This window comes from Sturnira hondurensis, unplaced genomic scaffold (assembly GCF_014824575.4).
Source record: "Sturnira hondurensis isolate 20B ecotype Veracruz unplaced genomic scaffold, ASM1482457v3 Scaffold0006413, whole genome shotgun sequence".
Classification (NCBI taxonomy): Eukaryota; Metazoa; Chordata; class Mammalia; order Chiroptera; family Phyllostomidae; genus Sturnira; species Sturnira hondurensis.
The window spans coordinates 53,531,230-53,544,206 of NW_028079044.1; the positions used below are offsets into that span (position 1 = coordinate 53,531,230).

At 65.9% G+C, this 12,977-nt stretch overlaps 2 protein-coding genes across 3 annotated transcripts; one reads left to right on the top strand and one right to left on the bottom strand.

Annotated features, from left to right (window-relative positions):
- Positions 1 to 123: 123 nt before the first annotated feature.
- On the top strand, positions 124 to 3,411 carry LOC118988847 (sphingomyelin phosphodiesterase 5-like). Its single transcript, XM_037048942.1, has 8 exons — positions 124 to 1,528; positions 1,626 to 1,698; positions 1,926 to 2,066; positions 2,146 to 2,235; positions 2,322 to 2,385; positions 2,476 to 2,611; positions 2,686 to 2,819; positions 3,037 to 3,411. The coding sequence occupies exons 1-7, from the start codon at positions 701 to 703 to the stop codon at positions 2,785 to 2,787; spliced, it is 1,434 nt and encodes a 477-aa protein (XP_036904837.1). The 5' UTR covers positions 124 to 700; the 3' UTR covers positions 2,788 to 2,819; positions 3,037 to 3,411.
- OPLAH (5-oxoprolinase, ATP-hydrolysing) lies at positions 3,071 to 12,591 on the bottom strand. 2 transcript variants are annotated; one of them, XM_037048804.1, is made up of 27 exons: positions 12,409 to 12,591; positions 11,710 to 11,933; positions 11,445 to 11,636; positions 10,866 to 10,965; positions 10,664 to 10,787; positions 10,340 to 10,535; positions 10,104 to 10,269; positions 9,871 to 10,009; positions 9,726 to 9,793; positions 9,324 to 9,589; positions 9,084 to 9,196; positions 8,826 to 8,996; positions 8,484 to 8,621; positions 8,254 to 8,392; positions 8,023 to 8,135; positions 7,660 to 7,811; positions 7,044 to 7,204; positions 6,854 to 6,955; positions 6,608 to 6,782; positions 5,119 to 5,303; positions 4,845 to 4,991; positions 4,614 to 4,748; positions 4,282 to 4,431; positions 4,004 to 4,161; positions 3,755 to 3,915; positions 3,483 to 3,580; positions 3,071 to 3,265 (listed from the first exon to the last, which is right to left on the bottom strand). In XM_037048804.1, exons 2-27 carry the CDS (start codon positions 11,878 to 11,880, stop codon positions 3,119 to 3,121), a joined length of 3,867 nt encoding a protein of 1,288 aa, XP_036904699.1. In that variant the 5' UTR covers positions 11,881 to 11,933; positions 12,409 to 12,591; the 3' UTR covers positions 3,071 to 3,118. The 2 variants fall into 2 exon arrangements, with proteins under 2 accessions (XP_036904699.1, XP_036904700.1); XM_037048805.1 differs by lacking the exon at positions 12,409 to 12,591 and adding an exon at positions 12,306 to 12,402.
- Positions 12,592 to 12,977: the final 386 nt, after the last annotated feature.

Consider the following 12,977-nt stretch of genomic DNA (forward strand, 5'->3'; position numbering starts at 1 on the left):
ACTGGCGACCTGGCCTGCAACCCAGGCATGTGCCCTGACTGGGAATCGAACCACCAACCCTTTGCTTCACAGGCCCGTGCTCAATCCACTGAGCTACACCAGCCAGGGCTGGGGACATGTCTTTTGACTCAAGGGCTGGACATCGGGCCTCTGGGGAGACAGCAGGGGTGGGGTGTATCCCGAAGTCTGGCCCAGGGGCGCCAACGCAATTCCACGTGGATGTGCAGGAGGCGGGAGGGAGGGGACGCGGCACTCACCGAACGTCCCTCGCTGGCTTTGCGCCCGCCCGCACTGAAAAGGATGGCTCTCCACTCTCCGCTTTGTGCAGGCTGCGCCTGGGACCCGACTCCAGTCAGGAGGGTCTAGGGGTTCTCCCTGCGGCCATCATGAGAGGGCGGGGCGGGGCGAGGAGGATCTGGGGCGGGACTGCGAGGCCAGTGTCTCTTCCGCTTTCCCCTTTGTTCTCTTCAACCGCCGACAAGATTTCTCGGGTGAGAGGGCGGTTTTCCAGACACATCATCCCCTGCGCCCGCGCCCCCAGGCTCATGGGTACCTTCCTGCGTCAGCGCACAGATTGCGCCACGCGGCCTTGACCCCTGTGGCTCCCCACCAGCTCCGGCGGAGGCTCCCACGAGTCAACTTGTGCGGTGGAAGCGAATGAGTTCCGGGGGTGCCCCGCGGCGGAAGAACCCCGCGCGCCATGCAATCTCCGCCGGACTGGCCCCCGGTGCCTGGCGCCTTCAGGCCCTCGCCCTTCTCCAACCCTCTGCTGCATGCCCTCCACGGTCTGGCCCGCGTGCTGCTTTTCCCGGCCTACTGGGCCCTGGACCAGCTGCTGGGCTGTTGGGCGCCGATTGCGCGCCCCAGCTGCCTAAAGTGGCTGAGAGCAGCCGCGGGAGCCGGAGCGGCGCTCCTGCTGCTAGTGCTCATCGGCCTGCCTTTGGCCCTGCCGGGCCTGTTGCTCTGGCTGCCCCTACAGGCCTGGCGCCGCCCCTTCTCCTACCAGCCGCCTCCGCAGTGCTGGGCGCCTCCCGCACCCTGGCGCCCCCCAGCTGAGCCCGTGCGCTGCTTCAGCTTTCTCAGTGCCAACGTGTGCCTACTTCCCGACGGGCTAGCTCGCTTCAGCAATTTGCGGCACACCCAGCGGCGAGCCGAAGCCGTGGGCGCGGTGCTACTCGCTGGCCTGCAGCCCTTGCGCTATGGGACTATGGGCTACAGTCCGCCAGGGACTGGGGCGCCCGGCGGGGTGCTGATAGCCACGGTGCCGGCGGGTCTGGACTTCCTGTGCCTGCAGGAGGTGTTCGATCTGCGCGCAGCACGCCACCTGGTGAGCCGCCTGGCGCCCAGTCTGGGCCCAGTGTTATACGACGTTGGTACGTTCGGCCTGCAGCCCGGGCCACACCTCAAGCTGCTGGGCAGTGGACTGCTACTGGCATCCCGCTACCCGCTGCTGCGCGCCGCCTTCCGGTCCTTCCCTGACGCTCGTGGCGAGGACGCGCTGGCCTCTAAGGGACTTCTTTCTGCACAGGTAACCGCTCACAGGCAGTGGCGCTCCCCGGCCCGGGAGGAGGTGGGGCGTGGTGTGGAACGGGCGAGGGTTGTTGGGGTTGTCCGTGGTGTTGCAGGCACAAGTGGGCATCCTGGACGGGCGCCGCATCGTGGGCTTCCTGCACTGCACGCATTTGCATGCGCCAATTGGTGAGCCCTACAGGCGTGGGCACGTGTGCAGGCCGATTCGCCTCTGCGTGGGGGCGGATCCCCCTCCCCCACCGTTTTTCCCCTGCCATGCACCCGCGAGTTCCTGAGTGCCTGGGTGGGCCCACAGATGACCGGGAATGGCGGGGGTGGGCAGATTCTGCTGTGTCCCGGATCGGATAGGACACCCTGGGCTGAACCTTCTTCCATCACCACCCCCACTCCTTCAGAGGACGGGCCCCTGCGCTGCAAACAGCTGACGATGCTGCTGGACTGGGCCGAGCAGTTTGAGGCTGAGAGCCGCCACAGTGATGAAGTCGTGGCCTTTAGCGTGCTCCTGGGTGACCTGAACTTTGACAACTGCTCGCTGAGTGAGGCCAGGCTGCAGTGGGGCGCGGTGGGGTGAGCAGCAGCCTGGCCCCGCCCACCTAATGCTGGCCTTCTCTGCAGACCACGCACTGGAGCAGGAGCACCAGCTTTTCAGCCACTTCCGGGACCCCTGCCGGCTGAGCACGCGCCAGGAGCAGCCGTGGGCCCTGGGTACGGCGCGCAGGCTCGGGGCGGCCCTAGGGAGGGTCCGACTGCCGGTACTCCCGCTCACAGAGTCCGCTCCCGCCCTCCCTCAGGAACGATATTGAGCACTTCCAGGCTCCACCACTCGGTGGCCTGCTCGCCGGAGATGCTGCGGAGGTGAGCGGCCACCTGGGGGCCAGGCACCGCCTGGAACTGAGGACCTGGAACGAGGGGTGCCCTGGCCTTGCTGACACCATCCCTCCTCAGGGCCCTGGAGAAAGAGGAAGGGCGCCACCACTACCTGGCAGGCCCTCGCCACGGAAGCCCCCGGGCTGAGCCCTGGCGCGGCCGGCGCCTGGATTACATCACCTACCGGGAAGCGCCGGGGGACCTGCTGAGTCCAGTAAGTGCCACAGTTCAGGGCGCTGGGCAGGCTGGTGCTGGGACCACCCCCCTAACCTGACTGCCGCTCCCCAGGAAGTAGAACAGGTGACATTCAGCACCGCCCTGGCGGGGCTCACGGACCACCTGGCCGTGGGGCTTCGGCTCCGAATTTCGATGCCCCCGATGCCCCCGTGAGGCGACGGCGGTGAAGCAGGGTTGAAAGACGGGCAAGGAGGCACATGTGAGCCTGGCGGGTCGCGGCCGGAGCAGGACCACCGAATGGACCTTTATTGTGTGCGCCCCCCTCACACGGCNCTCCCCAGGAAGTAGAACAGGTGACATTCAGCACCGCCCTGGCGGGGCTCACGGACCACCTGGCCGTGGGGCTTCGGCTCCGAATTTCGATGCCCCCGTGAGACTACGGCGGTGAAGCAGGGTTGAAAGACGGGCAAGGAGGCACATGTGAGCCTGGCGGGTCGCGGCCGGAGCAGGACCACCGAATGGACCTTTATTGTGTGCGCCCCCCTCACACGGCCTCCTGGGCCCTGCGGTACTCGTAGACACTGCCTCGCTCGGGGAAGCCTGGGGGCTGCGCAGGCGACACGGGAGGCGAGGCGGGGTCCTCGGGGTCCCCGTAGCCCCCGCCACCTGGCGTGTGCAGGCGGAACACGTCCTGTGGAGCAGAGGGGCAGGTTCAGCGCAGGCAGGGGCCCCACCCCCACAGCGGCGCACCCACAACACCGGCCTGAGCTGTTGAGCCTGGTTTGCTGTCCCCTTTCCTTCAGGAGCCAAATTAAACTGAGTCTGGTTATTTTGCAACTCTGTTCCCCTTCTGTGGGACGAGAGCTGCCAGGGGATGGAGATGGGACGGGACGGATGGCAATCCTCACCCCGGGGTACACGGTTACCGATGTCTTCCCGCCTAAATTCACCGTCCGACCGTCCTTGCGGATCAGTAGGTTTAGGCCGCGGGCACCAGGCTCACCCCCTGCAGGAAAAGGCAAGGCGCAGGGTGGCCCAGGAAGCAAGGAAGAGAGGCATGGGGGAGCTTGGTAAGGAGATAGGGGGAAACGGGAGGGAGGAGAAGACGGAGGGGAAGCGCGCTGGGCTAGGGTGAGGGAGAGCCTGGGCTGCTGGAGGGGGGATCGAGGGAGGTGCTCACCGTGGAGGCCGTAGGGCCGGAAGGCGCGGCGTTCGGTCAGTACAGACAGCAGTGCCTCCTCGCGGAACAGCAGCTCACGGACGACACCATCGCCGCCCCGGTATCGGCCGCGGCCCCCGGACCCGGGCCTCAGCTCAAATCGGCGCAGGATGACTGGGTACCTGCGCAGGCCAATGGCTCCGCACAGCCGCTCCGGTAGGTCGGCTGCCCAGCCCCGCCCATCTCCAGAGCCCCGCCCACATCTCGCACCTGCTCTCCAGGATCTCGGGATCCGTGATGCGTGTGTTGGTCATGTGGCTGTGCACGCCGCTGCGCCCGTGCCAGCCGGGGCCCGCGCCTGCACCTCCAGCCACAGTCTCGTAGTAGCCCATGTGGGTGTTGCCCAAGGTCACGTTGTTCATGCAACCCTGGCAGGGACGAGCGATTCCTGAAACCCGGGCGGCATCCACTCCCTGAGAGCCCCAGCCTGCGGCCTCCCCATCCCCCACCCCCAGCAAACCCTGGCGGCACCCACCCGTCTGCCGTACCTGGGAGGCGGCGCAGGCTCCAAAGGCGCCCAGAATGACGTCCACCACGCGCTGCGACGTGAGCACGTTGCCGCCCACCACGGCCGCCTCTGGGGACGGGTCCAGGATGGAGCCCTTCGGAATCACCACTTGAACTGGCGTCAGGCAGCCCTGTGCAGCCAGGGACCAGCTCTCAGAGGCAGTCGGGAGAAACTCGTCTTCTCACAACCAGCACGTCTGGGACCATCAGTCCATTATCGGGCTGCTGGGCTGACTTTGACCCAGGCTTACTCCGAGTAACCTGGGGTTTGGGGTAGACCTGCTGACTCCGCATACAGGACTTGCCTGCGTACCTGGTTAAGCGGGATGTCTCGGCCCACCAGACAGCGCAGGCAGTAGATGAGGGAAGACAGTGTGATGGCCCGTGGTGCGTTGAGGTTGCCGAACACCTCCGGCCCAGTGCCGCTGAAGTCAAAAACCGCACTGCCCTGCCCACCCAGAGGAGAGGTCATCAGCTCTAGGGCTGCCATACCCCAGACATCCCATTCGCCCCCTTCCACTGCCCTGGTTGCCGGCAGCCAGACCTGACTCAGGTTGATATGCACGCGAAGTCGGATGGGGGAGCCGTCATCCATGTGGTCCTCTGCAGAGACCTCCAGAGGTAGGCCCCGGGCCTGCCGAGAAGTCCCGAAGGCCCGAAGCATGTCCCGAACAGCCAGCTCAGCGTTTGCCTGGCAGGGATTGGGTTCAGAGGCAGCCATACCGCCTTCTGGGTAGACCAGGTGTCTCCCTCCCCTACCTGCCCAGCTGCCTGGGAGTTGGCACAGAGTCACCCCCATGTTCTTGTCCCAGGCCCACCTGAATATGGCCCATGTAGGCCTGCACCACATCCAGTCCATACTGCCCGATTAGCTCCCCCACCAGCTGGATGCCCTTCTGGTTGGCTGCCACCTGGGCTCGGAGGTCTGACAGGTTGTCGTGCAGGTTCCGGGTCCCACTGCAGCCAGGAATCTTGCCTGGAGCCCGCAAGGCCTCTGTGACGGCTGGATGTGTAGAGTCACCACTAAGCCACTCTCCAGTCTGGGGGCTGCCTTTTCCATACCTGCTGTACCGCTGCTGGGCACTGTGGGCACCCCATGTTGGGGGGCCTCCCCACAGCCCTGCTGACTCCCTCCAGTGCCCTGAAAACCCACAGCTTCCTCCCATCAGCTGAACCTTCTCCTTCCCACACCTCAGCCACCCCCACAAACACCCCAGGACGGGGCAGGCAGCGGGGCCAAAGAGGACAGTGTGTGACAGGCACGTTTGTCCCTCAGCCAAGTCTCCTCCTTCCTTTATTTCCTCCTGTCCTGCCTCTCCACCTCTGGAACCCACTTTTTATAGGCGTTTTTCTGGGCCTCCCTCCCTGTCCCAGGAGAAAAAACACTTCCCTTAACGGTCCCCCATTCACACTGCCCTCAGCCCTGTGGCCCCACCAGCCCCCAAGCCAACTGCTTTGAAAGACCATCAATGTGACCATCTGTGCAGCGTCCCCCGCCCCCCAGATCGGGACGAAGCCTCCAGTGTCCCCTCGAGCAGAGCAGGTCTGGACCCAGAGGCGATTCCTCACTTTGGGGTGGCCCCGCTCACGTCTAGGCCAAGGTTCGGCCGAGGTTCTCTCTGAAGCTTCCTGGCCACTGGGCCCTCTGCCAGGTTCCTGTGCAGGCCCCTCCCATGACCCTGCCCCCTGCCCTCACCCCAGATTGACCAAAGGAGCAGCCAGACCTAGGTCACTCTATTCATGGCCTCGGCAGCCTGTGGCTCTATTACACCACCCTCCACCCTGCCCATGTGACTTCCTGTGACTCTGGGATGCCCCTGGGCCCTCAGATGCTGACAGCCTCCAGCCAGCTGCGTATTTTCCCACGGTCCTCCCTCCCACTCCTCACTGCCGCTCCGTCCCACCTTCCCCGAAGCTGCTCTGTGCCCACTCAGAGCCAGAGCCTCCGTCCTCCAGCTGTTGGTCCTCAACCGTTGCCCTTACCCCCAAATCCCATCAATACCAACATTGACCTCCAAAACAGCTGTGTCCACCCCACCCTTGCTGCCCAGCTTAAGGCTCAGCATCACTCAGTGCAGACCGAGTACAGATTGTAAACACCTTAAAATAGGCTCCTCACCATTCTGTACCCAGTCCCTTCAGTGTCCTGGCCAACTCCCCACCCCCAAACCACTGAGGCCTTCCTGGGCCCAGGCAGAACTCATCTCCGCTCCTCTGGTCGTCTCTGAGAGACGTCACCACCTGGCTCCCCCAGCTTCAGGCTAGGCCTAGGATGGCAGGCTGCGTCCTAGGCCCACTGCCGCTCACCCTCTTCCTGGAAAACTCCTCCCTGGACGAGCTTGAAGGACAGAAAGACAGCGCCCTCCTGCTGCAGTGTGGTGGAGTGTGGGGGCATGGAGCCCGGTGTGATGCCCCCGATGTCCGCGTGGTGCCCACGGCTGGCCACGTAGAATACAGGCCGGGTCTGTCCTGGCCAAAACACCTAGGAGCAGAAGGCAGTGGTCAGCTGCATGGCCTCCCTGCCCCCCAAGGTTCCCAGGCAGTGGCCCTCACCGGCGTGATGACGGTCAGGTCTGGCAGATGGCTGCCCCCTGCGCTGGGGTGGTTGCTCAGTAGCACATCACCAGGGTGGAGGTCAGCCCCCAGGTGCCGGATCTGAAGCCGGTACACAGGTTGAGAGTGGGGAGGAGATGGGGGCGGAGGCAGGGCAAATGAGAAGGGCAGGAAGAGGGGCCCACCGAACCTGGAACTGCACGGTCTCCTGCATGGCGCCCAGGTGCACAGGGATGTGGGGGGCATTGGAGACCAGCCCCCCATCAGGCCCAAAGAGGGCGCAGGAGAAGTCCAAGCGCTCCTTGATGTTGGTGGAGATGGCCGTGCGCTGCAGGATGCGGCCCATCTGCTCTGAAGACACAGAGTGACCAGGCGCCGCTGGCCCCACCCCACCCACAGCTCACCCTGGGTATGGAGAGGCAGCACCCGAGTCCCAGAGCCAGGACCAACAAGAAGCTGGGGCCCCACGTCAGTCTGCCCTGCCAAGCACGGAGAAAGCCTGGTGCCCCCAGCCTGATGCTGCTCAGATTGGTCTGAGCCCACTTCCTGTCCACACTGTTCACGGGCCAAAGACAATCCCAGATCACGGGGCTGCCAGTGGGAGGAGGGCCACACTCTTCCCAAGGTCTGCTGGTTCAGGGGGCCTGTGCCATCTCAGAGCCAGGGCCTCAGTGCCCACCCTGTCACCAGCCAAGACTCTGCCTCTTCCCCTAGGTGACACTTTCTGTGCCCACCTCTGCCCAGTAGGCAGAGCATCCACTGGACAGTGCAGGGAGAAGGACCCGGGAGAAGGTGGTGTCACTCACCAGCAATGCTCATGAAGCGGTGTGAGAAGATGGACAGGTGGATGGGGTCGAGCTGGGCACCCACCGTGCTGGGAGCCTCGGCCCCCACTGAGATGCGGATGTCCCCACTCTCGGTCACCTCTGCCTGGCAGCCTGGCTCCACCAGAATGGTGCTGGGGGCAAGGCCACAGCACAGTCCCAACTGGGAACCCCATAGTCCCAGGCCAGAGCACATCCCAGCCACGATGGGACCCCAGAGTACCTCAGACCCCTGCAGCCTTGGGTCAGAACCCCCCACCAGGGCCCCACAGCTAACTCAGGCTCCCGCAACTGTAGCCCCAACCCACACCCCCCATGGCCCCACCCAGTTGGACCTCAGCCTACCTGTTGCTGTCAATGATGAGGCAGGGCCCCTGAAGCTTGTGCCCATAAGCCAGCTCTCCCAGCAGGTACACGGGGGTCTCCTGGTAGCCCCCCTCGAAGTAGCACTGGGTCATCTGAGGAGGTGTGGGCAAGCGAGGCTGCAGGTCCAGCCCCCGACCCCAGGACTTCCCATTGTGCACATGCCCGCGTGCCTGACGGTGCGGGTGAGTGTGCACAGGCAGGGTCACCAACCTTGTCGACCCGGGGAGGCCCGGTCTGGGCTTTGGGGACGTCCTCAAGGCGAAGGCCACTGCGGCCGGTGCCCCGCACCCGCACATCGTCCACCACCACCGGCCGGTCGGGAATGATGAAGCCGAACTCCCGCATGTACCTGCGCCCACAGACCCAAGGGGGCCATCAGCGCCAGACAGCCAGGCCCGCAGGCCCCCCCACCAGGGCTCCCAGGACACAAGCTTGCCTACCTCTCCACAAATGCTGCCCCAAAGTCGCCGGCACGGGGCGAGTGGGCAGTAGCCGGGTGCTGGTGGGCGGACACCATCAGGGCACAGTCTGTGCCCTGGTAGCGCAGGTGCAGGAAGCTCTCGGTGCTGATCTGGGACCTGCCATGGTCACCACGCAGGCCTTTCACACAGGGCACCCTGCAAGGCCGCCTGTCCCGCCTCCTCTGGGCTCACAGTCCACCCTCCCTGAGCACTGCTCCGGGGCGCCGGCCCCACTCGGGGAGGCAGGCATCAGACTAGCCTGCGGCTCACCTGGGATGCATAAGCCCTCTCTGCCCAGCCCAGCCACCCCGAGAGCCGCACCTGGGGAAGCCCTGGGCCCGAAGGGCGTCCACACACTGCTCCTGCAGCCGGCTTAGCCTCTGGTCCAGCTGCACAAAGGTCTCGGGCGCGTAGGGCAGGGAGCAGGGCTCCTGGGCCTCGTGCACCACATCTGCCAGAGCCAGCCCCAGTGCCGACAGCAGCCCACTATGCCTGAGGACACAGGGCCACGGGGCGGTGAGAGCGGCCTCCCAAAAGGGGTCCCCCACCCTCGGTGACGTGCCCCAGGCCCAGACACACCTGTGAATGTGCACAGTGTCCATGCCCAGGGCCCGGGCGATGGCACAAGCGTGCTGCCCACCAGCTCCCCCGAAGCAAGCCAGCACATGTGCCGAGGGGTCGTGACCTCGTGCCTGAGAAGCCCGAAGAGGGTCAGTGGCTTAATTTATCCCACCAGGCTCCCAACCCCTCCCCTCCATGGGGTTGCCTGAGTGGGTGGGGTGGGGCAGGGCTGGGCGGCGAGGGCAGAGGCAGGCGTACCTGTGTGAGGGCGCGGATAGGCCGGCACATGGCCTCATTGGCCACACGCACAAACCCCATGGCCACCTCCTCCAGGCTCAGCGGGGAGGCCGGACAAGGCCCATTGGTCAGAAAGCTGTTGATGTCGGTAGCCACAGCCTCCAGGGCCTTTCGGGAGGCCTCAGGGGACAGTGGCTGGTCCTCTCCCGGCCCAAAAATGCAGGGGAAGGAGGCCGGCAGCAGGCGACCCAGCACCAGATTAGCATCTGTCACTGTCACGGGGCCCCCTGGGAGGTGTGCACAGTGTCGGGTTGGGGGCTGGGATCGGGGGACCAGGAGTGGGCGGTGTGGCAAGGCTCAGGAGGTGGGGGGTAGGGGGCCAGGGCAGCATGGAAGGGCCCTGCAGGTGAGCCCAGATCTTACCTTTCCGGTAACAGGCAGGGCCTGGGTGGGCTCCTGCAGACTCGGGCCCCACCACAAACAGGCCGGACCTTGGGGGAGGAAGGACTGGAATTGGGGGCAGGTTGGGAGGCAGACAGGGGGTCCCAACCAAGGTGGGGGAGCTGACCTGAAAAAGAGGCGGGAGCCCCCACCAGCTGCTACTGTGTTGATGTCCAGCTGGGGGGCCTGGAGAGTGACTCCTGCTGTGCTGGCCTCAAAGACGTGCTCGAACTCCCCGGCGTAGCGGCTCACATCGGTGGACGTGCCTGGGGGGTGGTCTGGTGGTGAGGAGTCACCCCACAGACCTCGATGCCTGGCATTGCCCAGCCTCCCCCGGACCCCATCCTTCTGCCCTTGTACCTCCCATGTCAAAGCCGATGACAGGCTGGCCTCCCTCTGCCCGGTAGGTGGTGGCAGAATAGCCAACCACACCCCCGGCAGGGCCGGACAGCACAGCCCGGGAGCCGCTGAAGGAGTCCATGGGCGCCAGGCCGCCGTCGGAGCGCATGAACAGCACCTGCACGTCCTGCAGGCGGGCAAGGGGCGGTAAGGGGCTGGGCACCCGCGGGGCAGCAGGAGCGGGCGGGGGGCCTCACCTTGAGCTGGCCCTGGAAGCCCCGGCGGAAGCCCTGCACGTAGCGCTGGATGGCAGGGGTGAGGTAGGCGTCGGCGCAGGCCGTGTGCCCCCGAGGCACGATGCGCACCATGGGCATGGCCTCCGAGGACAGCGACACGTGTGTGAAGCCCAGCTCCCGGGCCAGTGTGCCCACCTGCTTCTCGTGTTGGGCCCACCTGAGACAACAACCCAGAGGGCTGCACCTCCCACCTCCACCCCCACCCCCCACTCAGCCCTAATCCCCACCCTCACCCTGGCCTCCTGCCCGGGCGGCTCCCCTCCTCCCGCTCCAGCTCACACTCACGTGTAGGAGTGCATGAGCACCACGGCCAGGCTGCGGATGCCTCGGGACAGGAGCCCCTCCAGCTTCCCACGCAGGCCCCCCAGGTCCACGGGCTGCTGTACCTCCAGTAGGTCCCCTGTGCGGCCTGTGGGGAAGCCATGACCACCCGTCAAAGACCCGTGAGACCCTGCGGCCCCCAGACCCCAACACCCAAGGCACACACCTTTGACAGGTGCCCCAGTGCCCGGCTCCCCGCGATACAGCACCACACGCTCATCCACCTCCAGCACCTCTTCATACAGCACCTCAGGCATGGGCACGGCCTGGGGGTGGGCAGAGGCTCAGAGAAGGCCCAGGCCTGGGGGTCCTTGCTGGGGTCCTGCGTGGGTGGGTACTGCAGGCGAGGGAATGTGTCCCAGCCAGTGGACAGGCCCCGGAGACAGAAGTGTGGCCCAGCACAGCCCACCCAGGGGACAGCTCTCTGCCCCCGGGCACCTGAATGTGGCCAACTGCCCTGACCCAAGAGCAGCTCCTTCCTCCAGCAGTATGGGGGGGGTGGACTCCCACCCCTCACCCTGAACAGCTGGCTTGGGCTGCTGCACACCTGGGGTCCAGGACAGGGCACAGTGGCCAACAGGAGCAGCACATATGACCGCTCCGAGTGCTGGGGAGGACACGGGGTTCTGCTGAGCGCGCCCAGAACCTCCTCTCTGCCCATCCGATGGCCTTGGGCTGGCTCTGACACTCCAAGGACTGCCCGCCTCGAGGGGACCCAGCCACCTGCTGGCATGGGTGAGCTCACCAGGTCAAAGAGGTCCTCGCGGGCCTGGGTGCCCACGTGCAGCAGGTCTCGGAAGCCACGTGTCACCAGCAGGGCCACCCGCTCCCCACGCCGCTCCAGCAGTGCATTGGTGGCCACTGTGGTGCCCATTCGGATGCTGGCGATGCGACTGGTATCCAATGGCCGGTCCCTTGGCAACAGCATGCCCCCCTCCTGGGAACCACAGAGTCAGTGTCAGGCCTCTGGCCCTGGGGTCCCACCCCACCCCACAGCCCTGCGTGGCCACCTGCTCCAGGATTCGGCGAATGCCTTCAGTGGGGGCATCCGCATAGTTGGCAGGGTCCTCTGAGAGCAGCTTCAAGACCCTCACATGCCCCCTGGGGCACTGGGCAAAGACATCTGTGAAGGTGCCTCCGCGGTCGATAGCAAAATGGAAGCACCCCTCCGGGCCGCCCATGGTGGTGGGGCTGGAGTCCAGCAGTGACTCTTCCGGCTGGAGTCCTGGGAGGACTGGGCAGAGAGGCAGGGGGAGTCAGCAAGGAGGCGGGCTCATCCACAGGTGGGGTGCTGGGCAGAGCTGGGATGGGGGATTACAGGTCCAGGAGGAGCTTCGGAAGCGCCAGAGCTGCAGGGCGACGCTCAGAGGGAGCCTGAGGCGGGGCCAGAGCCGCTCAGGTTGCGGCGCTAGGCCTGAGTCCCCAGTCGGAGCTGAAACCCGGGCCTGAAACAGGCTTCTGAGAAGGCGGGCGCCGCCGGGAGCCCTGGACCTGGGGGGAGTGCGTTCCTCGAGCACGGGGAGGCACAGGGTTGGAGCCGGTGCGGGGAGCTCCACTTCCTAACGGCTCGACCTTTGGGCCAAGGCCTGTAGGACACGGGACCCACCGGAGCCTGAGCAGGTGACGGGGCGGGGCCGCAGGCCGGAGTTCTGCAGAGCAGGGACTCAGCGCCCTGGAGGGAGGTCTCGAAGGTCCTGTCCCGGGCCCACGTGGCCTGGTGGCTCCGCGTCTCCTGCCGTCAGTTCGGGCCGCAGGACTTGCCCGCGCCCGCCCCGGCCCGGAAGCGGGCCCGCCCCCTGCACGACAGGTCCTGGCACGCCCGACTCTCCCAGTGGCGTCAAGCTCAGCCTGCCAGGAGCCGCCCCCGCGCTCCGCCGCCAGCCACCTAAGGACAGCTGGTGGGGGCTTTCCAGCCTGATCCCGGACGGGGCGGGGCTGTGGCGCTGCGTCCGCGCGTCCCCTCCCCCGCCGCCCGCCTCCAGACACTGTGGCGGTCAGGCCGTGCACCGCCCTTGCACCCACTTGTGTCTCCCCTTCACTCTGTGCGGCCAGAAGCCCCAGTGCGTCGTGCGAATGCCACCAGGCCTGGGGTCACCTGCCACTTGCCTGTTTCAGGGCAGCTGCCCATTTGCAGCGTTCTGGCCAAATGTTATGTTCCCTCTTGAACGGAGTCCCTCTTTCTTGCACCCCACCCCAACCTGCCAAGAGTCCTGTTGTCACTTCAGCCTTCAGCACAGATGTCCAGAGCCCACCACTCATCATTCCCCTGCCCTAGGCA

What these genes read in the sequence shown, in the direction of transcription:
- LOC118988847 (XM_037048942.1), top strand. Translation starts at nt 701, where the DNA reads ATGCAATCTCCGCCGGACTGGCCCCCGGTGCCTGGCGCCTTCAGGCCC. An exon ending in AGGGACTTCTTTCTGCACAG is followed by an intron (nt 1,529 to 1,625) that starts GTAACCGCTCAC and finishes GTGGTGTTGCAG; the next exon opens with GCACAAGTGGGCATCCTGGA. An exon ending in GGAGCAGCCGTGGGCCCTGG is followed by an intron (nt 2,236 to 2,321) that starts GTACGGCGCGCA and finishes GCCCTCCCTCAG; the next exon opens with GAACGATATTGAGCACTTCC.
- OPLAH (XM_037048804.1), bottom strand. Translation starts at nt 11,880, where the DNA reads ATGGGCGGCCCGGAGGGGTGCTTCCATTTTGCTATCGACCGCGGAGGC. An exon ending in GCGAGGACCTCTTTGACCTG is followed by an intron (nt 10,966 to 11,444) that starts GTGAGCTCACCC and finishes GCCCACCCCCAG; the next exon opens with GCCGTGCCCATGCCTGAGGT. An exon ending in CCTACATGGGCCATATTCAG is followed by an intron (nt 4,992 to 5,118) that starts GTGGGCCTGGGA and finishes AATCCCTGCCAG; the next exon opens with GCAAACGCTGAGCTGGCTGT.